At 48.6% G+C, this 23864-nt stretch overlaps 1 protein-coding gene across 1 annotated transcript in view; it reads right to left on the reverse strand.

Moving 5' to 3' along the window:
• Positions 1-2468: 2468 nt before the first annotated feature.
• Positions 2469-23864, reverse strand: part of VSTM2L (V-set and transmembrane domain containing 2 like) — an 89099-nt gene continuing 67703 nt past the window's right edge. Inside the window, exons 3-4 of the mRNA XM_035124311.2 lie at positions 22181-22231; positions 2469-3226 (exon numbers count right to left, since the gene is read on the reverse strand). Of these exons, the coding sequence (XP_034980202.1) occupies positions 2891-3226; positions 22181-22231 (387 nt within the window). The 3' untranslated portion in view covers positions 2469-2890. The remainder of the gene's footprint in view (positions 3227-22180; positions 22232-23864) is intronic.

Here is a 23864-nt window from a genome sequence, read left to right on the forward strand (position 1 = left end):
AACTGTCTAGGACATCCTAGATCACAGCAGCCAATCCCGGCTTCTGTTTTTGGTTTGGCACCAGACCAAAAGATGCTCACGCTGGCGATCGTCATCATCATCATCATGCCAAAACGCCTTCCGGTTCAGTTCTCTGGCATGACTCTGTTGATCAAAAGAGGCTTGCCTTTCTCTGTGCTTAACCCAAAGCTGTAATGGAGAAGCAAGATCTTTGGGGGTGTTAATTCTGCAAGTCCCTCCATTCTGTGCTCAGGTTGTATATATATGTATGCAGATAAAACTATAGATCCTAAAGACGCCGCAGTCTCCACTGAGCTGCATTCCCACGCCCCTGGAGTCTCCCGGCCCTCAGCATTTGCTGTGTACGCAACACTGGTGTCAGAAGTAGGCTTGTGTTTCCTGGAGAAGGAAATGCGAACCCTTCCATCCCCAACTCAGGTTGTATATACCTATGCATAAAGAAAACCACAAATCCTAAATGCACCAGTCTCCGCTGACCTCCATTCCAAGGAAACTGAACCCTGGGTAAAAGCTGTAGCTGCTGGAAACTCTCACCACTTGGAGATTAGCGAGCACATGGCAATATAGTTGCCTCCTTCCCCAAACCACACACTCACAGACCCATCCCAGTCATGTCTGATGGGCTCCCGGTCACTGCCTTCACTTCTTTTCCATGACACTTCAGAGTGTGCCCCACGTGCATTGTGACATGAATGAAGACTCAGAGATGACAAGCCCATTTAAAGAACTTTATTCGCTTCAGCTGGTTACAGACTGGTTTGTGTGGTGCAGGTAAGGGCAGGTCATTGTGGGAAAGCTGCTTGCCTCCCCTCTTAGTGCAGCATATGGGGCTCCTACCCTGGGCCTGGAGTCACAGAGCTGTAAGGAAGGGGTTATCTCTCGTAGCCAGCTAGGCTGACCCTCTGCCCATAGGTAGAGCAGAAAACTGTATTCTCGATGACCTTCCTTGGCTGGCTACCTTTCCCTGCACCAGTCTTGCCTGCTTCTGCAAACAACCTCCCCCGAGACATAGCAAATAGAAATATATACAAGAGGAATAGGACTGGGGAAGGGGGCGAACGGGGCTTGTGGAACCAGGTGGTTTGGGCGTCTGGTTTTGAAACCCAGAAAATTGGTATTTCTTGTGCAATCTGCATTTTATGCTCTAGTTTTTGGGGACCAGAATTGTTTCAATCAGGAGCCTTGCCATCCCCAGATCCAGCTCTAAGGACTGATGTTGTAGGGCATTGGACTAGATGCTCCTTTGGGTCCCTGCCAATTCTACAATTCTATGTGCCCATGAGTTTTTGCCAAGGCTAGGGTGGCAGCCATCTGCGGGCTTCCACTTCCACAGGGGTGGGGTCTCATTTCCCCTCCCCCCAAGAAAGTATCCACCCAGGTGGGTCTATATTCCCAGGTTGACTCTACTGGTTCTCCAGCATGGCCTCCCCATCCAACTAAGGTCTGCTTCTTAAGAGATTTCTTGTTCTCACTTCCAGCGACTGAGATACAGAGGCCTCGCTACAAATGGTGTCCATGCTAGCTACTTCTCCTGGGAGTACATAAAAAAGAGCATCCTAACCTGATCCCAAACTTTTCTCAAATTAAAAAAATAAAAATCACAAGAAGCAGTGCTGAGAATATAATCCGCCCCCACCCCAACCATTTGTGTGCTCAATAGCCGGTGATTGACAGCTCTTGGACCTGAGCTCCACACCAACTTTTCCAGCTGGCAAATTGTCACCATATTATTGTGCTCTACTACCAGATTGCAGCATCGCTCTAGCATAGTATCGGGGACATAGATTGCAGTGGAGCATTGAAAAAAGAACACAGCAATGCATGAAATCACTGTGCAAATTTGGCTGTCGTAGGAGACAACCAGTTTTATCATGGTGGCCTTCCATGTTTTTTGAGATGGGACTTCCAGTAGCCAGCACCCCCAAGAATGCATCCTGCTGGTTCTCCGCACAACTACAAAGAGGTGCCACTTGGAAAACTCATGGGGCTGGGTCAGCGTTCTGGGAATGCAGGAGGGGGAAACAGTCAATTATATTTACAATATACAGTCATCAACTTCATAGTTACACAGTTTGATACTAGTGAATTAAAACGGATGGTCTAAACGGCATCCCTCGGGCGTCTCATTTTACAAAGCAAGGTGGAGCATCTCCGGGGGGTGGGGTTCACAAATGGCATAAGAAGCTAGCAATACAAAGGTGAGGAGGGTCAACCCCAGGTGTGGCTTAAAGTGTCCCCAGAGCTGGGGGAAGGTCCAGCTTTGAATTAAACCTCCTCACAGCAAGGCAGGTGACCTCAGGCCCATGTTCGGACACCCTAAATACGTCCCAAAAGACAATCAGAGAAGACAGTCCTGCTTGGACGCCCGCAAAGGTGCCAGGTGGGCATCCACAGCTGTGTTCCTTGGGAAAGATGCCCTCTCCTACCCATGTAGACATAGGAAGTCAGCCAGGACAGTGTAACCCAGCCAACTGGGCTCCCTCCATTTAAATCCACCCTGGAGCGGCTCCATTTCGTCTCCGGAGTCCCGGAAGCAGCCCATTGTCCATTCAAGGGGAGAAATTCATAGTTAGAAAGGAATGTTAAAAATACATATCGATATGGCCGAGTGGAAGGGATGCTGACAATGAGGTTCATGCGGACGGGGTGACTCTAGTTTGTGGCATTCGTTTTACATCGGTTCCTCAGCAACCTGGCCCAAATACGGGCTGGCCACTGGGATGTCATGTTCCCACCACCCAGTGGGATGGGGCAGGTGGGTGTGCATGTGTGTGTACATGTGCGTGTGTGTGTGTGGAAGAGTGGGGGTGGAGGAGGGAAGAAACCCCATTTATGCCATTCAGTACCACAACTTGGGACGCAACCCAGTCTAGAGGGCACAGGACGCATCGTCCACGGAGCGTTTCTTGAGCTCCTTGCCTGGCTTGTGGTGCTGGTGGTGTGGGTGGGAGCCGCTCAGTTTGCTGTGGTCGGAGAGCTGCAAGCCCAGCAGCTGGGTGTCTTGCAGGTTCCCAGTGGGGGAGCTGTGGCGGTGGGGCTCGGTGGTCTCCTCTGGTTCCACCCGCAGGTAGGCCTTCACTTTGTGGTGGCGGGCTTTGCTGTCGCTGAAGTCGATGACGCGGCACTCGTAGGTGCCTTCGTCCGTCGGTTTGACCCGAGAGAGCCGCAGCTTGTGGGAGATGTTACTGCCGACCACTTTCACGACCTGGAGGGGGTTGCAGGGGTTGGGCAGGGCAAGGGAGAGAGAGAGAGCACAGGAGTGAAGCCACCGCAGATATTCAGGTCCCGACACTAAACTATTCCCAGACTCATCCCTCCCCAGCAATCATTTTTATCCACAGCAGTGACAATACCTGCAAAAGTCATGTCGGGTTGTATCCAACAAACATCTCCTCAGAGTAGAGCCAATGAAATTAATAGACCTCACTTCATTAATTCCAATGGATCTACTAATATTGCATACAAGACAGACTTTAATTGGCTCCAAAAGTCAAGAGGAGACCTTGTTGATGCTTCTATATGCAGAAAAGGCCTTTGACAATGACGAATGGCATTTCCTTTTTGGAAACTCTTAAAGCTTTTGATTTCAGATTTGCAACAGACAATGGATTTAAGCCATTTATTCAGATTCAAAAGAAATAATTCACACTAATGGGAGTTTATCAAAAAAGGTTAATCTGGCAAAAGGCAAAAGGAAAGGATATTTGTTTAATATTTCTCTTAGCTTTAGATGCCTAAGCAAGTAAAATAAGAGGAAATAGTGTATAACTGGGGTAAAAATCGACAAGTAAATAAATATGTGTGGCCAGTGTCACTGTGACGCTCACTAAACCAGGGCAATCCTTTACTGAAATGGAATTAGTAATAACTGAATAGGGTCCCTTAGCTGGAAGGGAAAAACTGAAAAATGTGAAATCAATGTAACTGCTAATTGAGGAGCCGAAATAAAAGAAAAGATAGGATATAGTTGGTGGGTGAGAGCCAATAAGATATGCGGGAATAAAAACAACAAGACAGAAAATATTTGGAATTATTTATGTGTTTCTAGACAATGTACTGCCCCACAACAGGGAAAAGTTACATTTTTCTTTCCTAGGCAGGATTTCTATAATAAAAATTGTATTGTTGCCGACTAAATTTTCTTTTTCAGCCTTTGCCAATAACAAAATTGCAATGATTATTCTTAGAATTTATTTGGAAGAATGGAAGGAGAGAAAGAAAGATTTAATGGCAATGTTTTATATGCAGATGGGAAGAGCAGGGGAGCTGCAGCATAAAAGCAAGTTGTGCAAATACAGCCAATTGCACCAGGTCTAAAATATGGCAGGAGATGAGAGGGTGAAGCAGCCCCCATCGTGGATGGAGGGGCCCCTTCCGCTCAAGAATGTAGTTTCCGTAGCTGATTTGGATTGAAATAAAACCAGGACACTGAAGATCATGGGCACATATGAACACAGGCGGCAGCTGCCTCACACCAATGAGTCAGATCACTGCTCCTTCCATCTCAGTATGGTCTACTCTGACTGGCAGGGTCTCTCTAGGATTGCAGACATTCCCAGCCTTACCTGGAGATTCCAGCAGGGACGGAACCCGGGACCTTCTGCGTGCAGAGCAGAGGCCCAGCTTCTTTCCTTTAAAGAAAACAGCGCACCGTGGCAAGATAGTGCAGTCGCAACTTGCGCCATTTTAACCATGTGCGCTTGAAGGTCGGCTGGTTGAAACGGCTCAACTTAAACCCAAGCGAGGTGTAGAGCTTCAAAGCTCATTTTGCGCTTGTGGTGACTCAACAAGGAAAGAGCGTTTAAGCTCTCTGCCTTGCTGGTGGGTGGGTGTGCGTGGGGCAGGAGACAACCAAAATGGTCAAAGGCCTGGAAACGATGCCTTATGAGGAACGGCTTAGGGAGCTGGGTATGTTTAGCCTGGAGAAGAGAAGGTTAAGGGGTGATACGATAGCCATGTTCAAATATATAAAAGGATGTCATATGGAGGAGGGAGAAAGATTGTTTTCTGCTGCTCCAGAGAAGCAGACACAGAGCAATGGATTCAAACTTCAAGAAAGAAGATTCCACCTAAGATTCCACCTAAACATTAGGAAGAACTTCCTGACAGTAAGAGCTGTTCGGCAGTGGAATTTGCTACCAAGGAGTGTGGCGGAGTCTCCTTCTTTGGAGGTCTTTAAGCAGAGGCTTGACATCCATCTGTCAGGAATGCTTTGATGGTGTTTCCTGTTTGGCAGGGGGTTGGACTGGATGGCCCTTGTGGTCTCTTCCAAATCCATGATTCTAAGTTCTACTCAGTGCGCTGGCTCTGGGACTCTTGCGCAAAATCTGGCAGGGCAACCGAATTGCCGCAAGATCTCGTGTGAGCATCCATAGCCAGCCAGAGCCTGCGCCCTGAGCAGGCCTTGCCCAGCAAACAAGGCGCAGAGCTTAAAATCTCTTTTCACAGCAGGCCGGTCAGTGCCAAAGAAGAGCTCTCTGCCTTGCTTGCTGGGAAAGACACACTCTGCGCACGGGAGCTTCTCTTTCTTCCCTCCACTCACCCAATAGCCATGGAGTGGCGCCAAGGGTTTGGGCCAGGGTGGATAAAAATCAATGATTTTTTTAAAAAAATAATTTTAAAAAATCAGTTTTTAAAAAATTTAAATCAGATTTTTTAAATAAATATTTAAATTGGATTTTTAATATAAAAAGCTTTTGGAGGAAAAATCTTTCTAATGATAGTTTTCTATTAAAGTTACATTATAGTCCGAAGACTATTCATCAGGAAATAAGGATTTGTTTTAAGTTTTTCATGTGTGCTAAAACTCAGTCTAAGCTTCTTCTTTTTAAAAAAGGTTATCCACATCAGTTAACAAACACGGATCCATATGCTATGATGTTATTGATTTAGTTAAATAAATTGTTTTAATTGTTATTAGGGAAATGATTATTTTTCTCCTTCCAATAAAGGACAGCAGAAAAGTTGTCCAAATATAAACAGTTAACTTATTAAACCTCACAATAATTTCATAATTTTCTGTCTATGTATATCTAATAGTATAACTAAATCAGTAATTTTTGATATAACTGTAAAAACTACTCTGAAAATTGATTAATCCAAAAATGAAACCGTCATCTGGTTGTAAATATTAAGATACCAACAATAATGAGTCTTTCTGTAAGAAATATATGAGTTAAATCAAGTCTTACTGACTTGTGATTTAAATCGATTTGATTTAAATCAAATCCACCCTGGTTTGGGCATATGCAATTTTCATATATGCGTGGAATCCTTGGAACCAAACCTTCACAAGTCTTCCCACACACTAAGGCCTCACGTCACGTAACCAATAGCCAATACCCTCCTCTGACACCCTCTTGCACATTTGCCTCAACCTGATGTGACCAGCATGATGGCCAGCCCATCCTAAGGTCTAAGTTTGCCATTACGGAACACACCTCAAATTAAACAATACTTATAAACAGGACATCCTGTTTAGAAGGCTCTGGAGGCTATGGTTTTCTTTACTAAAGAAAAATATCCCCCCCCCTGTGTTTTTCTATTTCTCTCCATCTTGACACACTTCATAATTTCAGTCAGTCCCTCCTTGGTGCAATTTGTGATTTTTCAGGTTCCTTCCATTTGTTTGTTTGTTTAGAGCCATGCTGGTTTAATTGATTTTAAGCCACCTCGAGAGGTCCGAGGCACAGAGGTTATAAATAATAAGGCAAAAACCCTAATCCCAGACATTCGGCTAAAGCAAGCAGTGGGCAGGACTCAGCAAACTCATTCCACCAGCCCATGGATTTCTGCTTGCACAGGACTAGATGGCTCCTGGGGTTCCCTTCCCCCTCTTCCCTTCTCTGCTCTCTGCTCTCCAGCAGTCTCTTCCCAAAGGGCACTGAGCCCCCTAACCCCCACCCTGTGACTCCCCCCCAGGGCCACCCCCTCCATGGTGAGAAGATGAGATCCATCCAGGCCCCCTCCAATGCAAGGCGAGATCAATGCGGAATCGCGGGAGCTAATTAGCTTTCCTACCAAATTGATTCGCTCTCAGTATTTATCACCTAATGAAATTTAAGACTTACTCACTAGCCCGAGCTGCTGCTGCTGCTGCTGCTGCTATTGGGCTGGGTCAATAAATCAGATTTTATTACTCGCCCGGAGGCTGCTGGCTCTGCTCCCTTTAATCATGCGGGATGCTAAAGGCCGCCCAGCCCCACTCCCAACCGCCCTCGTCTCCATCACCTTTGTTAGCCGAAGATTTTATAGCATCTAGGTAATGGGATCGGGGTCACACAAAAGCCCACTGTGTTTCTGATGGGCTAGGGATGGGAAAGTAGGAAAGGTGGGCTGGACTGATCTGAGGGCTGGGGAGATTTATTTGGGAAAGGCCTTTTTTTGCAATCCGAGCTGTCAACAGGGGATGGAGAGGAGAACGGCTTTTGCTTCTAATCCTGCACCTGGCCTCAGACACCTTGGCACAACCTTCCTTGCAAGGGGTTGGACTAGATGACCCTGCGGGTCCCTTTTCAGGGTACAATTTGATGATTCAATGCCTCAAGCATCTGTGCCGCATCAGTGAAAGGGAAGGACATGCATCACAATGCAGACGATGCAGAAACTTCAGCTGGTCAAAAATTCAGTGTCCTGATTACCGGCTAGGGTTCCGTTTAGATTTCACACAACCCCTGTTTTCAAAGAGCTGCGCCGGTTGCCATTTCATTTCTGGGCCCAATTCCAGGTGCTCACGTGGCGTTTAAAGCCCTAAACGACTCAGGCCCCAAATACCTGAAGGACCACCTCCTTCCCTACAGACCCTCTGGGTGCTGAGATTGGCAGAGGGGGTAGCCCCTCCACCTTCAGAGGCTTGTATGGGGGGGTGGGTCAGGGGGAGAGGGCCTTCTCTGTGGCGGCCCCTAGGCTGGGGAACTCCCTTCCCGCACCTTTATTGCACAGCTGCTGGAGGATGCTGAAGAAGCACCTCTCTGCCCTGGCTTTTTCATGCTTGAAGCGTGAATTTTTAGGACCCACCTTGTTTTTATGGTTGTATATTGTCTTAAATTGTGGGTGGGCAATGAATGAATGAATGAATGAATGAATGAATGAGAAGCACAGGGACCAGTGTATAACACAGCAGGAGATCTCTTCCATCATTTCTGGTACCAAAGCAATCGACAGGCCCCTCACTCAAGACCACCAAGCATAGGCTGCCCCACTGTTGGATGGGGATGCTGTGGCTTAGATGGAGGACCTCACATAACTCAATGATTGTACATCAACGACTCGGTAGGGACTTTATAAAATATATACACCACTTAACTGCAAACACCCCCCCCCCCAAATCCTCAACACAGTTTACAAAAAAAGATAACATGATAAAATTACCAGTAGGGAAAAAAGCAATAATGTAAACCTTGCAAAAAGTTAAAACAGCAGTAGATTATAATGTGCGCCAACTTTCTAAATACCTGGACAGGCTTGTCCAAACAAGAATGTTTTAGCAGACACTGAAAAGAGAGCAATGAAGGCACCTGCCTGGTGTCAATAGGCAGGGAGTTCCAAAGTGTAGGGGCTACCACAGTAAAATGTCAAGTTCTTACAAATGCAGAAAGGGAGCTATGTGGCACCTCTAACAGAGCCAGTTCCATCAAACCCATTGAATGATTCATGAGTCCCGCAGTGCAGCAAGTATGGGGGTGGGAGGAGGGGGTGAATGGTCTTGGAAGGGGGATCCCCCATTGTGCCTGGACTGCAGCCACTTTGGAAGGGGGAACAAGGATACCGGCTCCTTCGCTCGACCTTCCAGTGGAGCAGCGGGCCTTGGCGGAGTCTGGAGAGGGCTATAGGCAACCGAAGGGGGTGGCAGTCACAGCCTACCGGAAGCTGGAACAGGAGGGTGAGGTCTTGCTGCCTAGACCCAGGCTCCAAAGGTGGTAGCAGACCCACCCGCCTGCCTGCTCTGATGGGCTGCATGTCTGCAATCCTGACACCCACATGAGCGAGTCTCACAAGTCAACAGCTGTCATTCAGCAGCAATTCTAGGCTGCATCCACAGATGTGAAGGAAATAACTGTACTGCTCTATTCTGCCTTGGTCAGACCCCAATGGGAGTCCTGTGTCCAATTCTAGGCACCCCAGATCAAGAAGGGTGCTGAGAAGCAGAAGGTGCCCAGAGGAGGGCGACCAAGATGATTGAGGGTTGGGGCTCTGTGGCACCTGGAAGCGCAACCCCTCAGCTGGCAGGGACCGCTGCGCCCAGCCTGCTCCCCTTCTGGGCCTGCCTTTGCTCTGCAGCCATCCTCTGCTCCGAGCACCAGGACCAGGAGGAGAGGTGAGAGGGGGCCAGGAGCAAGAGGGAGGAGAAGCCGGGTCCCAGCTGCTTCCCTGCTTAGCCTCGGGAGGAAGGGAGTGACAAGGCCCATTGCTGGCTCTATAAATCAGATATATTGCCCTTCCCTGAGGTCCCGGGAGTTGCTCTGCTATATAATCACCTCTAGAAGTTTAAGGCCATTTGTCTACTTGCCCCTGCCTTTGTGATCAGACAGCTTTATGACATTTTGGTAAGGGGATGATAACAGCACATGCAAAAGAAGGAGAGGGAAAGGAGGGGGGAGAGATGCCAAACTAGACATAGGGCTAAATGCATCACATTAAATGCCATGGCTGCAATAATGAATATCAGGCACATGGGCACATGGGGCCAACATTTTCCTCCCCTACTGCAGTCTAGACCAGTGTTTCTCAACCTTTTCTGGGCCAAGGCACACTTGTTCCATGAAAAAAATCACAAGGCACACCACCATTAAAAAAGTTAAAAAATTTAACTCTGTGCCGCCCTATATTGACTATATAATTATGACTGTAAGAAACACTTGCCAATTGCTGTGTTGGTTGCAATCTCCTGTAATAAGGCTTCACAAGCCGCTGATTTCTCTGCCAGCCAGCACAATCCTTTGCTCAGCAAGTTTCAGGTTGAGCTCATCCAGCCAGCTTCTTTAAGTTTGTCTAAAACCACCCTCCCGTGGTGGTGGCTGTTGAGAGCTGCGCTCGCCCCGCGTCGTGACCCGGCCGGCTTCCTTTCCGGCGGGTCAGCGCTGCCTATTGGCAGCCGCCAGGCACGTGACAATGCAAATCGCCCTTCTCGTCGCCGCACGTCGCGGCACACCAGCCAGCGTCTCGCGGCACACTAGTGTGCCGCGGAACAGCAGTTGAGAAACGCTGGTCTAGACGGCAATCAAATATGCTCCTGTATGGCGACTCTCAGTGGGAGCTTGCGTTCTGGGGCTAACAGCCACTGTGAGGTTGATTTTGGTTTGGGTGATGCAGAGAAGGGAAGGGTTAACCCCCCTCCCTGCATGCCACAGTCCCAATTAAAATTGCTGTATATACATAAAAATTGCTGTATATACATAAAAATCTAAGGCTGTTGTCACGCTGCACTTCACATGACTACCAGGAGGGGGCCACACTGGCTCCAGCATGAGGAATGGCAGGCAGGTGACAAAGAAAGCAGCGTGGGTGGCAGGTGGCCAAGGCAAGCTGTGCTTGGGGGGGGAGGTGCTTCACATAGCAGTTTAGCCAACTGCTGTGTGAAGCACCTCCCCTTCTTTTAAAAGGGAGGGGCTTCACATAGGGGGAGGGGCTTGGTGCAAGCTGTGAGAGAAGGGGCTTGAGGTGAGCTGTGGGGGAATGGGTAAGGGGGGGGGATGAAGTGAAAAGGGTGGGGGTTGATCAGGTGTGGGGATCAGGGGGTTGACAAATGTGCAGGCAGAGTTGCCTTGCACAGCAAGCATGGGTGGAAGCTCCCAGCAGGAACATACACACACATCACCCCAACTAGCATCACATCTAGAAGTTGGATGTGTTTGGAGGCTGGTGGCCACCCCAACAGCCTTTGCTGGCACTTGGGCAAGCAGGACTGCAGACCAGTGTAGGCAAGCGATTTGTACTGAGTCAGAACATTGCTCCATCTTGCTCAGTATTACGTACACAGACTGGCAGTGGCGGCCCAGGGTTTCAAATGGGGGACATTCCCAGCCCTACTCAGAGATTCCATCACCTGGGACCTTCTGCATGCAAAGCCCTTCCACATGTGATGGGGTTTGACCCCGGTTCAAATGCTTGCGTCTGCTGCAGTTTGGCCCTGCAAGGCAATGCCTCCTCAGGGCATGCTGTGTCCCAGTGAGCTAAGAGGCAAAGCACCCCTTACACCCCGTTTTTTTCCTTTCATTCCCATCCGTCTTCCGGCTAGCTGAAGGACCAAAAGGGGTGGGAGAGGAATCAGGCCCCCGTGTTAACTTCATCATACGAGAACAAGAAGTCACTTAGAGAAATTAACAGCCGGCAAATTCGGAACCCATAAAAGGAAACGCAACTTTGCACAACTCGCAGCTCGGAAAGGGGGTTCCTCCAAGCCGGGGGATTATAAAAGGGCTGAGTAACTTTATGGCCCTTAATAATGTTTGCAGTTATTCAGGCTGGGAGGAAAAAGCAGAATGATGTTTTATGCTCCATCACAGGGGTCAGGAAGGAATATTCTTGTTATCTTGATGGTACTGTGGGGGGGGCTGTGCTCTTTGGGGTGCATCGCCTGTCCACATGTGACGTGAAGGCTGGAAGCCTTTCCTTATAGCAGTTCAGGCACAGCAAATCTAAGGGGCCTCAAGCTGATGGGGTGTTGCCTTTTGTAGTCTGCAAGACGTCGTTGATGAATCAGACTGCGCTCATGGTGGATTTATACTGGGCCGTCCGCACCTGGTTCCACTTTGCTAGTTGCTCCCAGTGTTCCTGCATTATTGCCTTCTGGAGGGGCAGCCTTGTGCTACAGAGCAGGAGAAGCAAGAAAGCCCCCCCCCCAAGCAGAGAACATTTGAGGCATGATAAGTCTGGACCATGAAGAAGGCTGATCGCCGAAAAATTGATGCTTTTGAATTCTGGTGCTGGAGGAGACTCTTGAGAGTCCCATGGACTGCAAGAAGATCAAACCTATCCATTCTTAAGGAAATCAGCCCCGAGTGCTCACTGGAAGGACAGATCGTGAAGCTGAGGCTCCAATAATTTGGCCACCTCATGAGAAGAGAAGAATCCTTGGAAAAGACCTTGATGTTGGGAAAGATTGAGGGCACAAGGAGAAGGGGACGACAGAGGACGAGATGGTTGGACAGTGTTCTCGAAGCTACGGACATGAGTCTGACCAAACTGTGGGAGGCAGTGGAAGACAGGAGTGCCTGGCGTGCTCTGGTCCATGGGGTCACGAAGAGTCGGACACAACCAAATGACTAAACAACAACAACAAGTCACAGGATATTAGTAGGAAACTTTGGGACGTGGAGACGAAGCAGACACAACCGTGACTGAAACAGAAGACTTATTTATAGAGAAAAGCCTTTTCTCCCTCTCTCATAACACTCAAACATGGGGGTCCACTGAAGCTGAACATTAGTAGATTCAGAACACCCGGAATTGATGTCCGGGGGGAATTTCCAAAAGGTAGCTCTTAGGTAAGTCAGCCGAAAAATTGTGGGCATTCTCAACAACTTTTGGGGTGTCCTGGTTTTTACCTTTTTGAAATATGGAAACCCTATTCATGCAGCACACTGCTAAACTGTGGAACTCGCTCCTGCAGGAGGCAGGGATGGCCACCAATATGAAAAAAAAGAGGATTGGACAAATTCATGTGTCCAGGCTACGATGGCTCTGCTCTGCCTCCACAGTTAGTTAGCTCTGCTTCTGAAGACCGGTTACTGCTGTGGCTCCCAACATGGGGCACACACCTCACAGGGGGCAATTTGAGAATGAGTTATTAACAGTTAATGGCCTTTTAGGCTTTCTACATGTGAATAGGACTTCAATTTTTGAATAGTAAGATTTATATGTCACAAGGGATGGGCACCAGGATTTTAGAGGTGCTTAGGTGGGGCATGGTGGAAAAAAGGTTGGGAACCACTGTGTTACTGGAAACCACAGGAGGGGAGAAGAAGGCTCTTTTGCTTGGGTCCTGCTTGCATATTTCATGCAGGATTCTGATCAGTCACTGTGAAAACAGAATGTTGGGCTGGCTGGGCCACTGACCTGATCCAGGCGGCGTTTGTTACCTGCTTATGTTCTCAACCTGTGAAGCAATACCACTAAGAAGAGACTCCTTTCAAGCATGTGCGGCCGCCTTCCAAGGTCCACCATGCAGGCACAACCAGTTCACACACTTCTGGGATTTGGGGAAGGGCTTCTGGGCCAGAGAATGAAGTTTCTCTTCAGCAGTAGCTGAATGCCATGGTTCCCTGCCATTTCTCTGGAAGACGTGCATTTGCATGAATGCATCCGGAGTCCTGCAACGTCTCCCAAATTACTTTAATGGCTGTTTGCCTTCTGGGCCCCTTTAAGCGGGAGATGGGCCTGGCAGGCGGATCGTAAGTCTTTCCGAAATGGAGGCATCATTAAAAGACTGGTTTAAATAAATTCCCCTCGTGTCTCTCAAAGCACCTCCTTCATCTCTTTTTTACAGCTTCCGGTCCTCTTCAGACCGACAAAAATCTATGTTCCCGAGTCCCTCTTAAACAGGATGGTGCTCAGAAATGGGTCTTAGGGGATATCAGAGTCTTTTCCAGCACAATTGGCACAAAAGTTAATTTCACCCTTGGCAAGAATTTATGGGTTACTTATCTCCAGGAAGGTGCTGTGTCTCACTCCCTTGGGTCTAATAAGGCATTTCTGAATCTGAATTTAGGTCTTCTCCAAGAACGGGGAACATTGATGATTACACGCTTGGCATTTAGACATGTGGCCACACGTCCCTCCACAGCTGCTCCTTCAGACTCCTCTAACTTTTGAAAGAGTCCCGGAGTTTGGGAAAGTGTTGTGACTCCCAGAATCAAGCACACCAACTCTAGGGGGGCAAGACACCTCGGGCCCCTTCAATATGTGTTGGAAGGGGCCCGAGGGCCCAGGTCAACAACATCACAGGCTATAGCACCTTATAAATTTTACTGTTTACTTTATTTATTAAATTTATACACCACCCTTCATTCAATGAATACAGGAAGGTTTACAAAATAAAACCACAAAATGCATACCATAGTAACAAAACAAAACAAAACAACACACACACACACACACACACACACACACACACACACACACACACGTGTTTAAAAGGCCAAAGTTTATCTCATTAGCCAAAGGCCTGGGAGAAGAGGAACGTTTTTGCTTGGCACTTAAAGATATGTAGTGAAGGTGCCAGCTGGAGCATTCCACAAATGTGGAGCTACTGCAGAAAAGGCCCTGTTCTTGTGTTCCCACCCTCCATACCTCTTGTGGAGGAGACACACAGAGAAGTGCCTCGGATGATGATCTCAGGGTCTGGGTCAGTTTATATGGGGAGAGGCGGTCCTTGAGGTATTGTGGTCCTGAAATGTTTATAGGATAAAACCAGCACTTTGAACTGGGCCAGGAAGCTAACTGGCAGCCAGTGCAGTCAGGCCAGAACTGGCGTTATATGCTCAAACCGTCTTGCTCCGGTGAGCAACCTGGCTGCTGAATTCTGCACTAGCTGAAGTTTCCGAACTGTCTTCAGAGGCAGCCCTACGTATAACACACTGCAGGAATCTAACCTTGAGGTTACCAGAGCATAGACAACAGTCGTTAGGCTATCCCTGTCCAGATAGGGGCGTAGTTGGGCCACCAACTGAAGCTGGTGTGTCAGCAAGACCATCTGAGGCTCAAGCGACAGCTATGGGTTCAGGAATACCCCCAAGCTGTGTACCAGCTCCTTCAGAGGAAGGGTAACCCCATCAAGAGCAGGTGACCTCCCACCCATCTGGCCTAGGGAATCCCCCACTAACAGAGTCTCCGTCTTATCTGGATTGAGCTTCAGTTTGTTGAGTCTCATCCAGTCCACAAGGCAAGACAACAGCCCAGCACTTCCATTGCCTCATCTGCAGGTGCAAAGGAGAAGTAGAGCTGAGCGTCATCAGCACATTGCTGACAATGTACCTCAAACCTCCAGATAACCCCACTCAGTGGTTGCATGTAGATGTTAAACAGCATAAGGGATAAAACTGAACCCCGAGGAACCCCACATCGAAGCTTCCACAGGGTCAAAGAGTACTCCCCAAGGGTCACCCTCTGGAAATGACCATCCATGCAGGACCGGAAGCTCATCCATCCAATGACCACCCAAGCAGGACCAGAAGTGGACAGCTGCTCCAGAAGGATACTGTGGTTGATGGTATCAAAAAGGCACGGAGAGGTCAGGGAGAATTAACAAGGACACATTGCCCCTGTCTGTCTCCCGACAAAGGTCACCATAGAGCAGGCATCCCCAAGCTTCGGCCCTCCAGATGTTTTGGACTACAATTCCCATCATCCCTGACCACTGGTCCTGTTAGCTAGGGATCATGGGAGTTGTAGGCCAAAACATCTGGAGGACCGCAGTTTGGGGATGCCTGCCCTAAATGGCCTCGGTCCAGTATACCTGAAGGAGTGTCTCCACCTCCATCATTCTGCCCGGACACTGAGGTCCAGCACCGAGGGCCTTCTTGCGGTTCCCTCGTTGCGAGAAGCCAAGTTGCAGGGAACTAGGCAGAGGGCCTTCTCGGTGGTGGCGCCTGCCCTGTGGAACGCCCTCCCAACAGATGTCAAAGAGGAAAACAACTACCAGGCTTTTAGAAGACATCTGAAGGCAGCCCTGCTTAGGGAAGCTTTTAATGTTTAATAGATTATTGTGTTTTATTCTTCTGTTGGAAGCTGCCCAGAGTGGCTGGGGAGACCCGGCCAGAGGGGCGGGGTATAAATAATATATTGTTGTTGTTGTTGTTGTTGTTGTTGTTGTTGTTGTTGTTGTTGTTGTTGTTGTTATGACCAAAGCAGTTTCTGTGCCAAAACTGGGCATAAACCCCAATAGACATGGATCTAGAAAATCAATTTCCCCCAAGAGCACCTGGATCTGGCCCACAACCATCCTCTCAAGAACCTTGTCCAAGAAGGGGAGATTCACAACTGGCCAGTAGTTACATAGATTATCCAAATCCAGGGAGGGTTTCTTAAGGAGTGGTTTCACCATTGCCTCCTTCTAGCAGGCAGGGACCGCCTCCTCTTGCAAGGAGGTACTGATCACCTCCTTGGCCCAGCCAGCTGTCCCTTCCCTAACAGTCATTATCAGCCACGAGGGGCAAGGGACCAGAGCGCAAGTGGCACCCTGACTGATCCAAGCACCTTGTCCACATCCTCGAGCCTTACCCACTGAAACTCATCCAACACAACAGGACCAGACAGAGCTCTGAACGCGCCTCGAGATTCATGTGCAGACGCAAGAGGTTTTATCCTCAAAATACTTTGCAAACAAGTCACAGCGAGTTCTGTCACCCCACCTAAGGGATGCTTGGGGCAACATTCTTGCCCCACGTCCTGTGCTGTCCTAAAAGCATAAGAAGAGCTGGGTGCTGGATCAGGCCACTGGCCCATCGAGTCCAGCATCCTGTTCTCACAGTGGCCAACCAGATGCCCCTCCAAGCAGGAGGTGAGAGCAACAGTCTTCTCCCACTCTTGTTCCTGTTCTAAGGTAGACTGGCTCTGTCCATGGAGGCTCCATTGAGGAATAATAAGATACTAAGTAGATCCCTGTTGCAGCAGCAGGATCAGGCCAAAGGAGGCCCACCTAGTCGAACATCCTCTTCTCACAGTGGCCAAATGGATGCCTGTGGGGAAACTAGCGAGCAGGATCTGAGCAGAAGGACCCTCCCTGCTCCTGTGGTTTCCAGCAGCTGGCTTTCAGAAGCATTGCTCCCTCCAACTGAGGCTGGCTGGCTCTGAAAGCCAACAGCCACCACAATATTGACAGGGGGCACGTGTATTTCTCTCTCCCCCCCTTGGCGAGGGAACTGATATCTGCCAAGCATTACTAAAAAGAGACAGTGTCAGAGGAGCAGCAATTAGAATAAATGCTTTTTAAATATTATTCCGTTTTTAGCATGGGCAAAACCCAATGCTGTAATGAGCTGGAAGATAATTGACGAAGCGACTCCTGCAAACTTCAACACCCCCCCCACCCAAATTGGAATGGGAATGGCAAGAGACAGCGAGGCCCAAGGCATTGGGGGGGGGGACAGAGACACGAGGGGTTATGGAGATTTGTTTTATTTAACTAATTAGCATATCTCCTCATTCCGTTCACGTGAGCCTAAATGGGGTTTTGGAATTCTAATCTGCTCAGCAAATTAGATTATTACCTCCTTAGTGTAAACTTGTTCTTTAGATGCTGGCAGAAATCGAAGGAGATATTTCCAGGGATGAGAGGCAGCCGCTTTGCACTGCGGCCCTCGTGACAGGTGTGTCGTGGGAAGATGAAGTGGCTGGGGAACACGAGAAGAGTCCCAAAACAGCTGGATCAGGCCAATGAGGGCGCATTGCATCCAGCATCCTGTTCTCACAGCAGCCAACTGGATGCCTCTCAGTGGCTGGGCCAAAACTCTCAAGCAAATTGGCATCTCAGGAGAAAGATATTACCGGTATCTATTTTGCATTGGTCAGACCCCACTGGAGTCCTTTGTCCAGTTCTGGGCACCTCCGTTTAAGAAGGCCATTGGCAAGCTGGAAAGGAAGGTGACCAAGATGATCAAGGGCCTGGAAACCAAGCCTTATGAGGAACGGTTGAAGGAGTTGGGCATGTTTAGCCTGGAAAAGAGGAGACAGAGGGGTGATATGGAAGGGAAGATGGAGCAAGCTTGTTTTCTGCTCCCCCAGAGGATTTGAATGACAAGAAAGTCATTTGAACTTTCTGACAGGAAGAGCTGTTCAACAGTGGAACGGACTTCCTTGAAAGGTGGAGGACCTTCTTTGGAAGTTTTGAAACAGAGGTTGGGGGGGGGGGCAGCTGTCAGGGATTTCCCAACTGTGATTACTGCATTGGGGGGTTGGCCTAGGTGGCATTTGGGGGCATTTGCACTGTACTGATTCTATGAATATAGGGTCAGGAGGGTCTCTTTCTTTCTTTCTTTCTTTCTTTCTTTCTTTCTTTCTTTCTTTCTTTCTTTCTTTCTTTCTTTCTTTCTTTTCTTTCTCTCCCTCCGCTTGCAGTCCAATGGAATAACATCTTCTCTTCCTATCCCGCATTTGGAAAACATCAAGAATTTGGTGTAATGTGGTGTGTACTGGATAAAGCCCAGACCCATTGTGCAAAACATATCCCAATTTTATAAAAATCTGCGCACACACACCCCACTTCCAAGTGTGCAGTAGACCAGGGATGTCCAACCAGTAGATCACGATCTACCGGTAGAGCCCTGGCTGAGCCTGGTAGATCACGGGATCCTTATCGTGTACAAAAAGTTACGGGGGGAAAGCTTAAAAACTCTGTGCAATCCTCCCCCCAAAAGCTCAACAACCCTGGGCAATCCAACCATCCCACACATATTCCTTCTCCCTCCAATGACAATGGGTACATCACTGCCAGTTCTTTTACACTAGAGTAGATGCAGTCTCTTGGGAGTTGGACGTGCCTGCAGGAGACTGACAGGGCACAGGAGACGAGCTGAGCTGGCTTCTGTTCATGCACAAAGAGCAGCAGCAGCTTGTTCAAACCAAACCAAACTGTGATTCCTGCCTTGCAGGGGGTTCGACTGGATGACCGCTGGAGTTGCTTCCAACCCTTGTTGTTTTTTTAGTCATTTAGTCGTGTCTGACTCTTCTTGACCCCATGGACCAGAGCACGCCAGGCACTCCTGTCTTCCACTGCCTCCTGCAGTTTGGTCAAACTCATGTTCGTAGCTTCGTGAACACTGTCCAACCATCTCGTCCTCTGTCGTCCCCTTCTCCTAGTGCCCTCAATCTTTCCCAACATCAGGGTCTTTTCCAGGGAGTCTTCTCTTCTCATGAGGTGGCCAAAGTATTGGAGCCTCAGCTTCAGGATCTGTCCTTCTAGTGAGCCCTCAGGGCTGATTTCCTTCAGAATGGATAGGTTTGATCTTCTTGCAGTCCATGGGACTCTCAAGAATCTCCTCCAGCACCATAATTCAAAAGCATCCATTCTTCGGTGCTCAGCCTTCTTTGTGGTCCAGCTCTCACTTCCATACATCACGACTGGGAAAACCATAGCTTTAACTAGACGGACCTTTGTCGGCTTCCAACCCTCCCATTCCATGTGAAACAGTCATCCACTCCAGAGACACACCCCAAAGGTCCCAGGTTCAATCCTTGCCAGCATCTCTAGGCAGGACCCCCCACTTGAAATCCTTGAGATCATTGCTCAGCTAGATGCGCCAATGGCCTGCTTTGTCTCTTTTTGAGTCTCTTATGAGAATCAGCTTCCACGATGCATTGTTTGCTTAAATGAGGCAATTGCAGGGCATCCAACCATGTGCAGAGGGCGAGGAGCGCATGTCCTGAGACTCACTTCATGCACCGAAAGGGAAGCTTCTCCCTACCCCCTTTTCATCACAACAGGATATTGGGCCTCTCTAAACACCATATATTTCAAACCATACAAAATGCAAAGCAACCCTGGAACCCACGGCACATATGAAAGGTTTATGGTGGTCTCCCAGTCCTAAAAAATAACATCCAGTGGCTTCTGACTCAAAGTTTATTTCAGAAGGTGGTGGGTTCTCCTTTCTTGGATGTTTTTTTAAGCATCCCTCAGCGATTCCTTAGCTGTGATCCCAGCATTGCAGGGGGTTGGACTAGATGGCCCTGTGGGGTCTCTTCTAACTCTGCAGTTCTATGATTCTATGGCACTCGGAACAACAGGCATCTGGGCAGGAGACGGAAAAACAGGCCGGGCAGCTGAGCCAGGGAAGAGGAAGCCCCTCTCAGAGAGAGTTTTACTGTGGGCTACCTCGCCAGAGACAGCCACATCTATCAGCGTAAATGGAAGTCAAAGGAAAAGCGGAAGACCTTGGCCCGAGCAATTTATTTCTCACGCCGTCCTTCCTCTGGCAGAGGACTTGGCTATAATTTATCAGCTGGCCACAGGAGGTAAAAAATAGTTGTGGATCCAGCAGGGCCTCGGATAGTACCCGCCAGGAAATTTAAAATCCCCACGGCAGCTCCCAGAGCCTGGCTCAGGAACCATCCTTCACACCGTTACAAACGGAGGCTTCTCCAGCTGCCTTGAGACACCTCCATGTCCAGCCGCCGTCTTAGGTGGGAAATAAAATGAGTCACAGCACTGGGGGTGGGGGGGGAGCAAGTGCCAATCAATCCAAAAGGGGAGGGGCCTCCCAGGGCCCCTCTGGATCAATGCACCCAAAAAGCACAGAATCGTGGAGCTAGAGGGATCCCAAGGGTCATCTAGTCCAACCCTCTCCAATGCAGGGATCTCCACTAAAGTATCCCTGACAGATGGCCACCTGACCCTAGCTTAAAAACCTCCACGGAAGGAGAGTTCATCACCTTCCAAGAGAGGCTGTTCCAATGCTGAACAGCTCTTCATATCATAAAGTTCTTCCTGGTGTTTAATTGGAATCTCATTTTTTTGTATTTTGAACCCACTGGTTTGAGTCCTAACCTCTGAAGCAAAAGGAGACAAGCTTGCTCCCTCTTCCATGCACAACCCTTCAGATATCTGAAGATGGCTCTCATATCTCCGCTCAGTTTCCTCTTTTCTAGGCTAAACATACCCAGTTCCTTCAACCCTTCCTCATAAGGATTAGTTTCCAGATCATTGATCATCTTGGTCACCTTCCTCTACACAAAATAAAAAAATTCCTTCAGTAGCACCTTAAAGACCAACTAAGTTTTTATTTTGGTATGAGCTTTCATGTGCATGCACACTTCTTCAGAACACTTCTTCAGATGCATGCACACGAAAGCTCATACCAAAATAAAAACTTAGTTGGTCTTTAAGGTTCTACTGAAGGAATTTTTTTATTTTGCTTCAACTCAGACCAACACGGCTACCTACCTGTAACTTCCTCTACACAGTTTGTCAACATCCTTCTTAAATTGTGGTGCCCACTCAGAACTGGACACAGTATTCCAGGTGAGGTCTGGCCAGAGCAGAATAGAGTGGGACTATTACTATTATTTCTGGGCAGGTTCGGCCCAAGTTATTTTGGTGCCTGAGGTGGACCCCAAAATGATGCCCCCCTTCCCTGCTGGGGAAGGAGGAGGTCAGAGAAGGTCTAGGTATGGGACAAAGGGGCTGGGAGAGAGAGCGACATTGGGGTCTGCTGTCCTGGGGGGACCCTGCCGTTCGAGACGGCCAAACCACCTTGTCACATGGGTGGGCCGGCCGTGCTTCTGGGATACCATTCTGCAACCCCAACAAAGAATGGAAATGACCGGAGGGCGGAAAGGGTGAAAAGTCACCATAGGGAGTGCTAGTTGCTCGGAGGCAAATTGCATTGCGGGATCAAAACTGATAAAGGGACCTGGAAAAAATAAGAATGTATATTTTTCCTAGTTCCAGAAGCCGCACAGCAATAAAAATGGAGCACAGGCCCTTTTGGGCCAGGAGTGCAATGGGGCTCCCCTTTGCTACGACAGCTGCCTCCCTGCCAGCCTTCCCCCCCCCAAGTCCTAGGGCCCCTTCCTTTCCCCCAAATGCACCAGTCAGAGGAAGCAGTGCCTGGCTAGGCAGATTCAGCAGAAGACTGTTTGTCTGGTCCCAGCTCCTTAAAGCACACTTCACCAACCTGGTGCCCTGCAGACGCTTTGGACTGCAGTTCCTTCCAGCCGTGCGATGTTGGGGCTGATGGAAGTTTAGTCCCAGATTCCCAGACATCTAGAGGGCACCAGGTTGGCGATGGCTGCCTTGAGAGGATGTGCCCTGCTTTGACGGGGTGTGCCTGCTCAGTGGCAGAGCAGATGCTTTGCATGCAGAACGTCCTGGGTTCAGTCTCCTGGTGGGGCTGGGAGAGACTTCTGCCTGAAACCCTAGAGAGCTGCTGCCAGTCAGTGTGGACAATACTGAACTGGATGGAGCACTGCTCTGACTCCATACAAGGTTTCTTCTTCTTCCTATGTTCTTGATGCCACTTCCTTCCCTGGCAAACGGGCAGCCAGGGGGACGGGCAAAGGACTCTCTCAGAACTTCCCAACTCCTTAGCTCTGCACTTCATCACATTTTATTTTATTTTTGCTGAAAAACCTTGGGCGCTCCCCACATCACAAGGGAAAAAGCTGCAGCAGCTGTGGCCTTGATTTAAAGCCTTCCCGAGAAGTCATTATCTGAAAAACTCACGCTTATTTTTGTCGCCTCCTTCCCGGGTTCTTCCTGTGGAGATGCTTTTAGCTGTCGGGAATGGAAGGGAAAGAGGGAGAGAGAGAGAGAAGGGGAGAGAAGAAACCATTAGTTCAGCTTGATACAAAAAGGAAAAAAGTGGGGAAAGGAGGGGGGGCACAGAAAGCCCATCAAAATAATTCACACCTTGGCCTTTAATGCAGTCTTCAAAGGCAAAACTGGGCTGGGAGGGAGAGAGGGAATGAATGGGGGGGGGATATATTTAGAGAGAAGAAACCCAAGGCATGAAAGCAGAATCAAGGAAAAGAATTGGTCCAGAAGAGGCAGATGGCAGGACAGAGCAAGATGCGCATGGGATCGTGTGCTTTCCCAGGGGTAACTCAAATAATTTGCGCAGCCCCAGTTCACGGCCTCAGTACTTAATACTGCATGTTTAAAAGTACTTTTCTATAAAATAATAATAATAATAACCAGAGTCTTTTGTGCTGGGGATAATTCAAACCGAAATTCCCAGGTGTCAGAAAAAGCTATTTATGTATGTTACAACTGTGGTCGGTGTTTCGTTAGCCCCCAAAATTGAAAATGAGTGAAGTCCCAACCAAAGAAGAATGGCAACTCAAGTTGTTGGAAAATGCACAGCTTGCAGATTTAATATATAGAACGAGAGAACAAAAAGAAGATGTGTTTAAAGAAGATTGGAAGACACTTATTGAATAAATGGGACATAATTGTGTACACTTGAAAACAGTGGCAGCATCAAGATAAATTCAATGGTGTAAATACATAAGTTTTGATGGATGCAATAATGGAATACTGAATGGTTTCGTTTTTGTTAAAAATGCAGGGATTTATAATATTCCAAAAAAAATGGAAACAGAAGAAGGGAAGTTATTGATATTTTCAGCATGCAAAATGAGTATTTAAATTGTAAAGCAGAATATTCAGAAAAATTATATACAAAAACAACACAACAAACTTAATATTGCACAGTAAAGGTAAAGGTAAAGGGACCCCTGACCATTAGGTCCAGTCGTGACCGACTCTGGGGTTGCGGCGCTCATCTCGCATTATTGGCCGAGGGAGCCAGCATACAGCTTCCAGGTCATGTGGCCAGCATGACAAAGCCGCTTCTGGCGAACCAGAGCAGCACACGGAAACACCGTTTACCTTCCCGCTGTAGCGGTCCCTATTTATCTACTTGCACTTTGACGTGCTTTCGAACTGCTAGGTTGGCAGGAGCTGGGACCGAGCAACGGGAGCTCACCCCGTCACAGGGATTCAAACCACCAACCTTCTGATCAGCAAGCCCTAGGCTCTGTGGTTTAACCCACAGCGCCACCTGCGTCCCTTCATATTGCACAACCCAGCACATTTCATAGATATCAATTTAGTGATCCTTGCAACACGAAGAGCCTGCTGGATCAGGCCAGTGGTCCATCGAATCCAGCATCCTGTTCTCACAGGGGCCAAGCATGGGAGCACTAGAGCCGCTCTCCCCTCCTGGGGTTTCCAGCAACTGGCATTCAGAAGCGCTGCTGCCTCCAGCTGGGGAGACAAAGCAGAGCCACCCTGGCTAGTAGCCCTTGATAGCCCTCTCCTCTTCCCTGAATCTGTCTAATCCTCTTTGAAAGCCATCCAGGTTGGTGGCTGTCACTGCCTCCTGCGGGAGGGAGTTCCACAGTTT

Source organism: Zootoca vivipara, chromosome 7 (genome assembly GCF_963506605.1).
Source record: "Zootoca vivipara chromosome 7, rZooViv1.1, whole genome shotgun sequence".
Taxonomy (NCBI): Eukaryota; Metazoa; Chordata; class Lepidosauria; order Squamata; family Lacertidae; genus Zootoca; species Zootoca vivipara.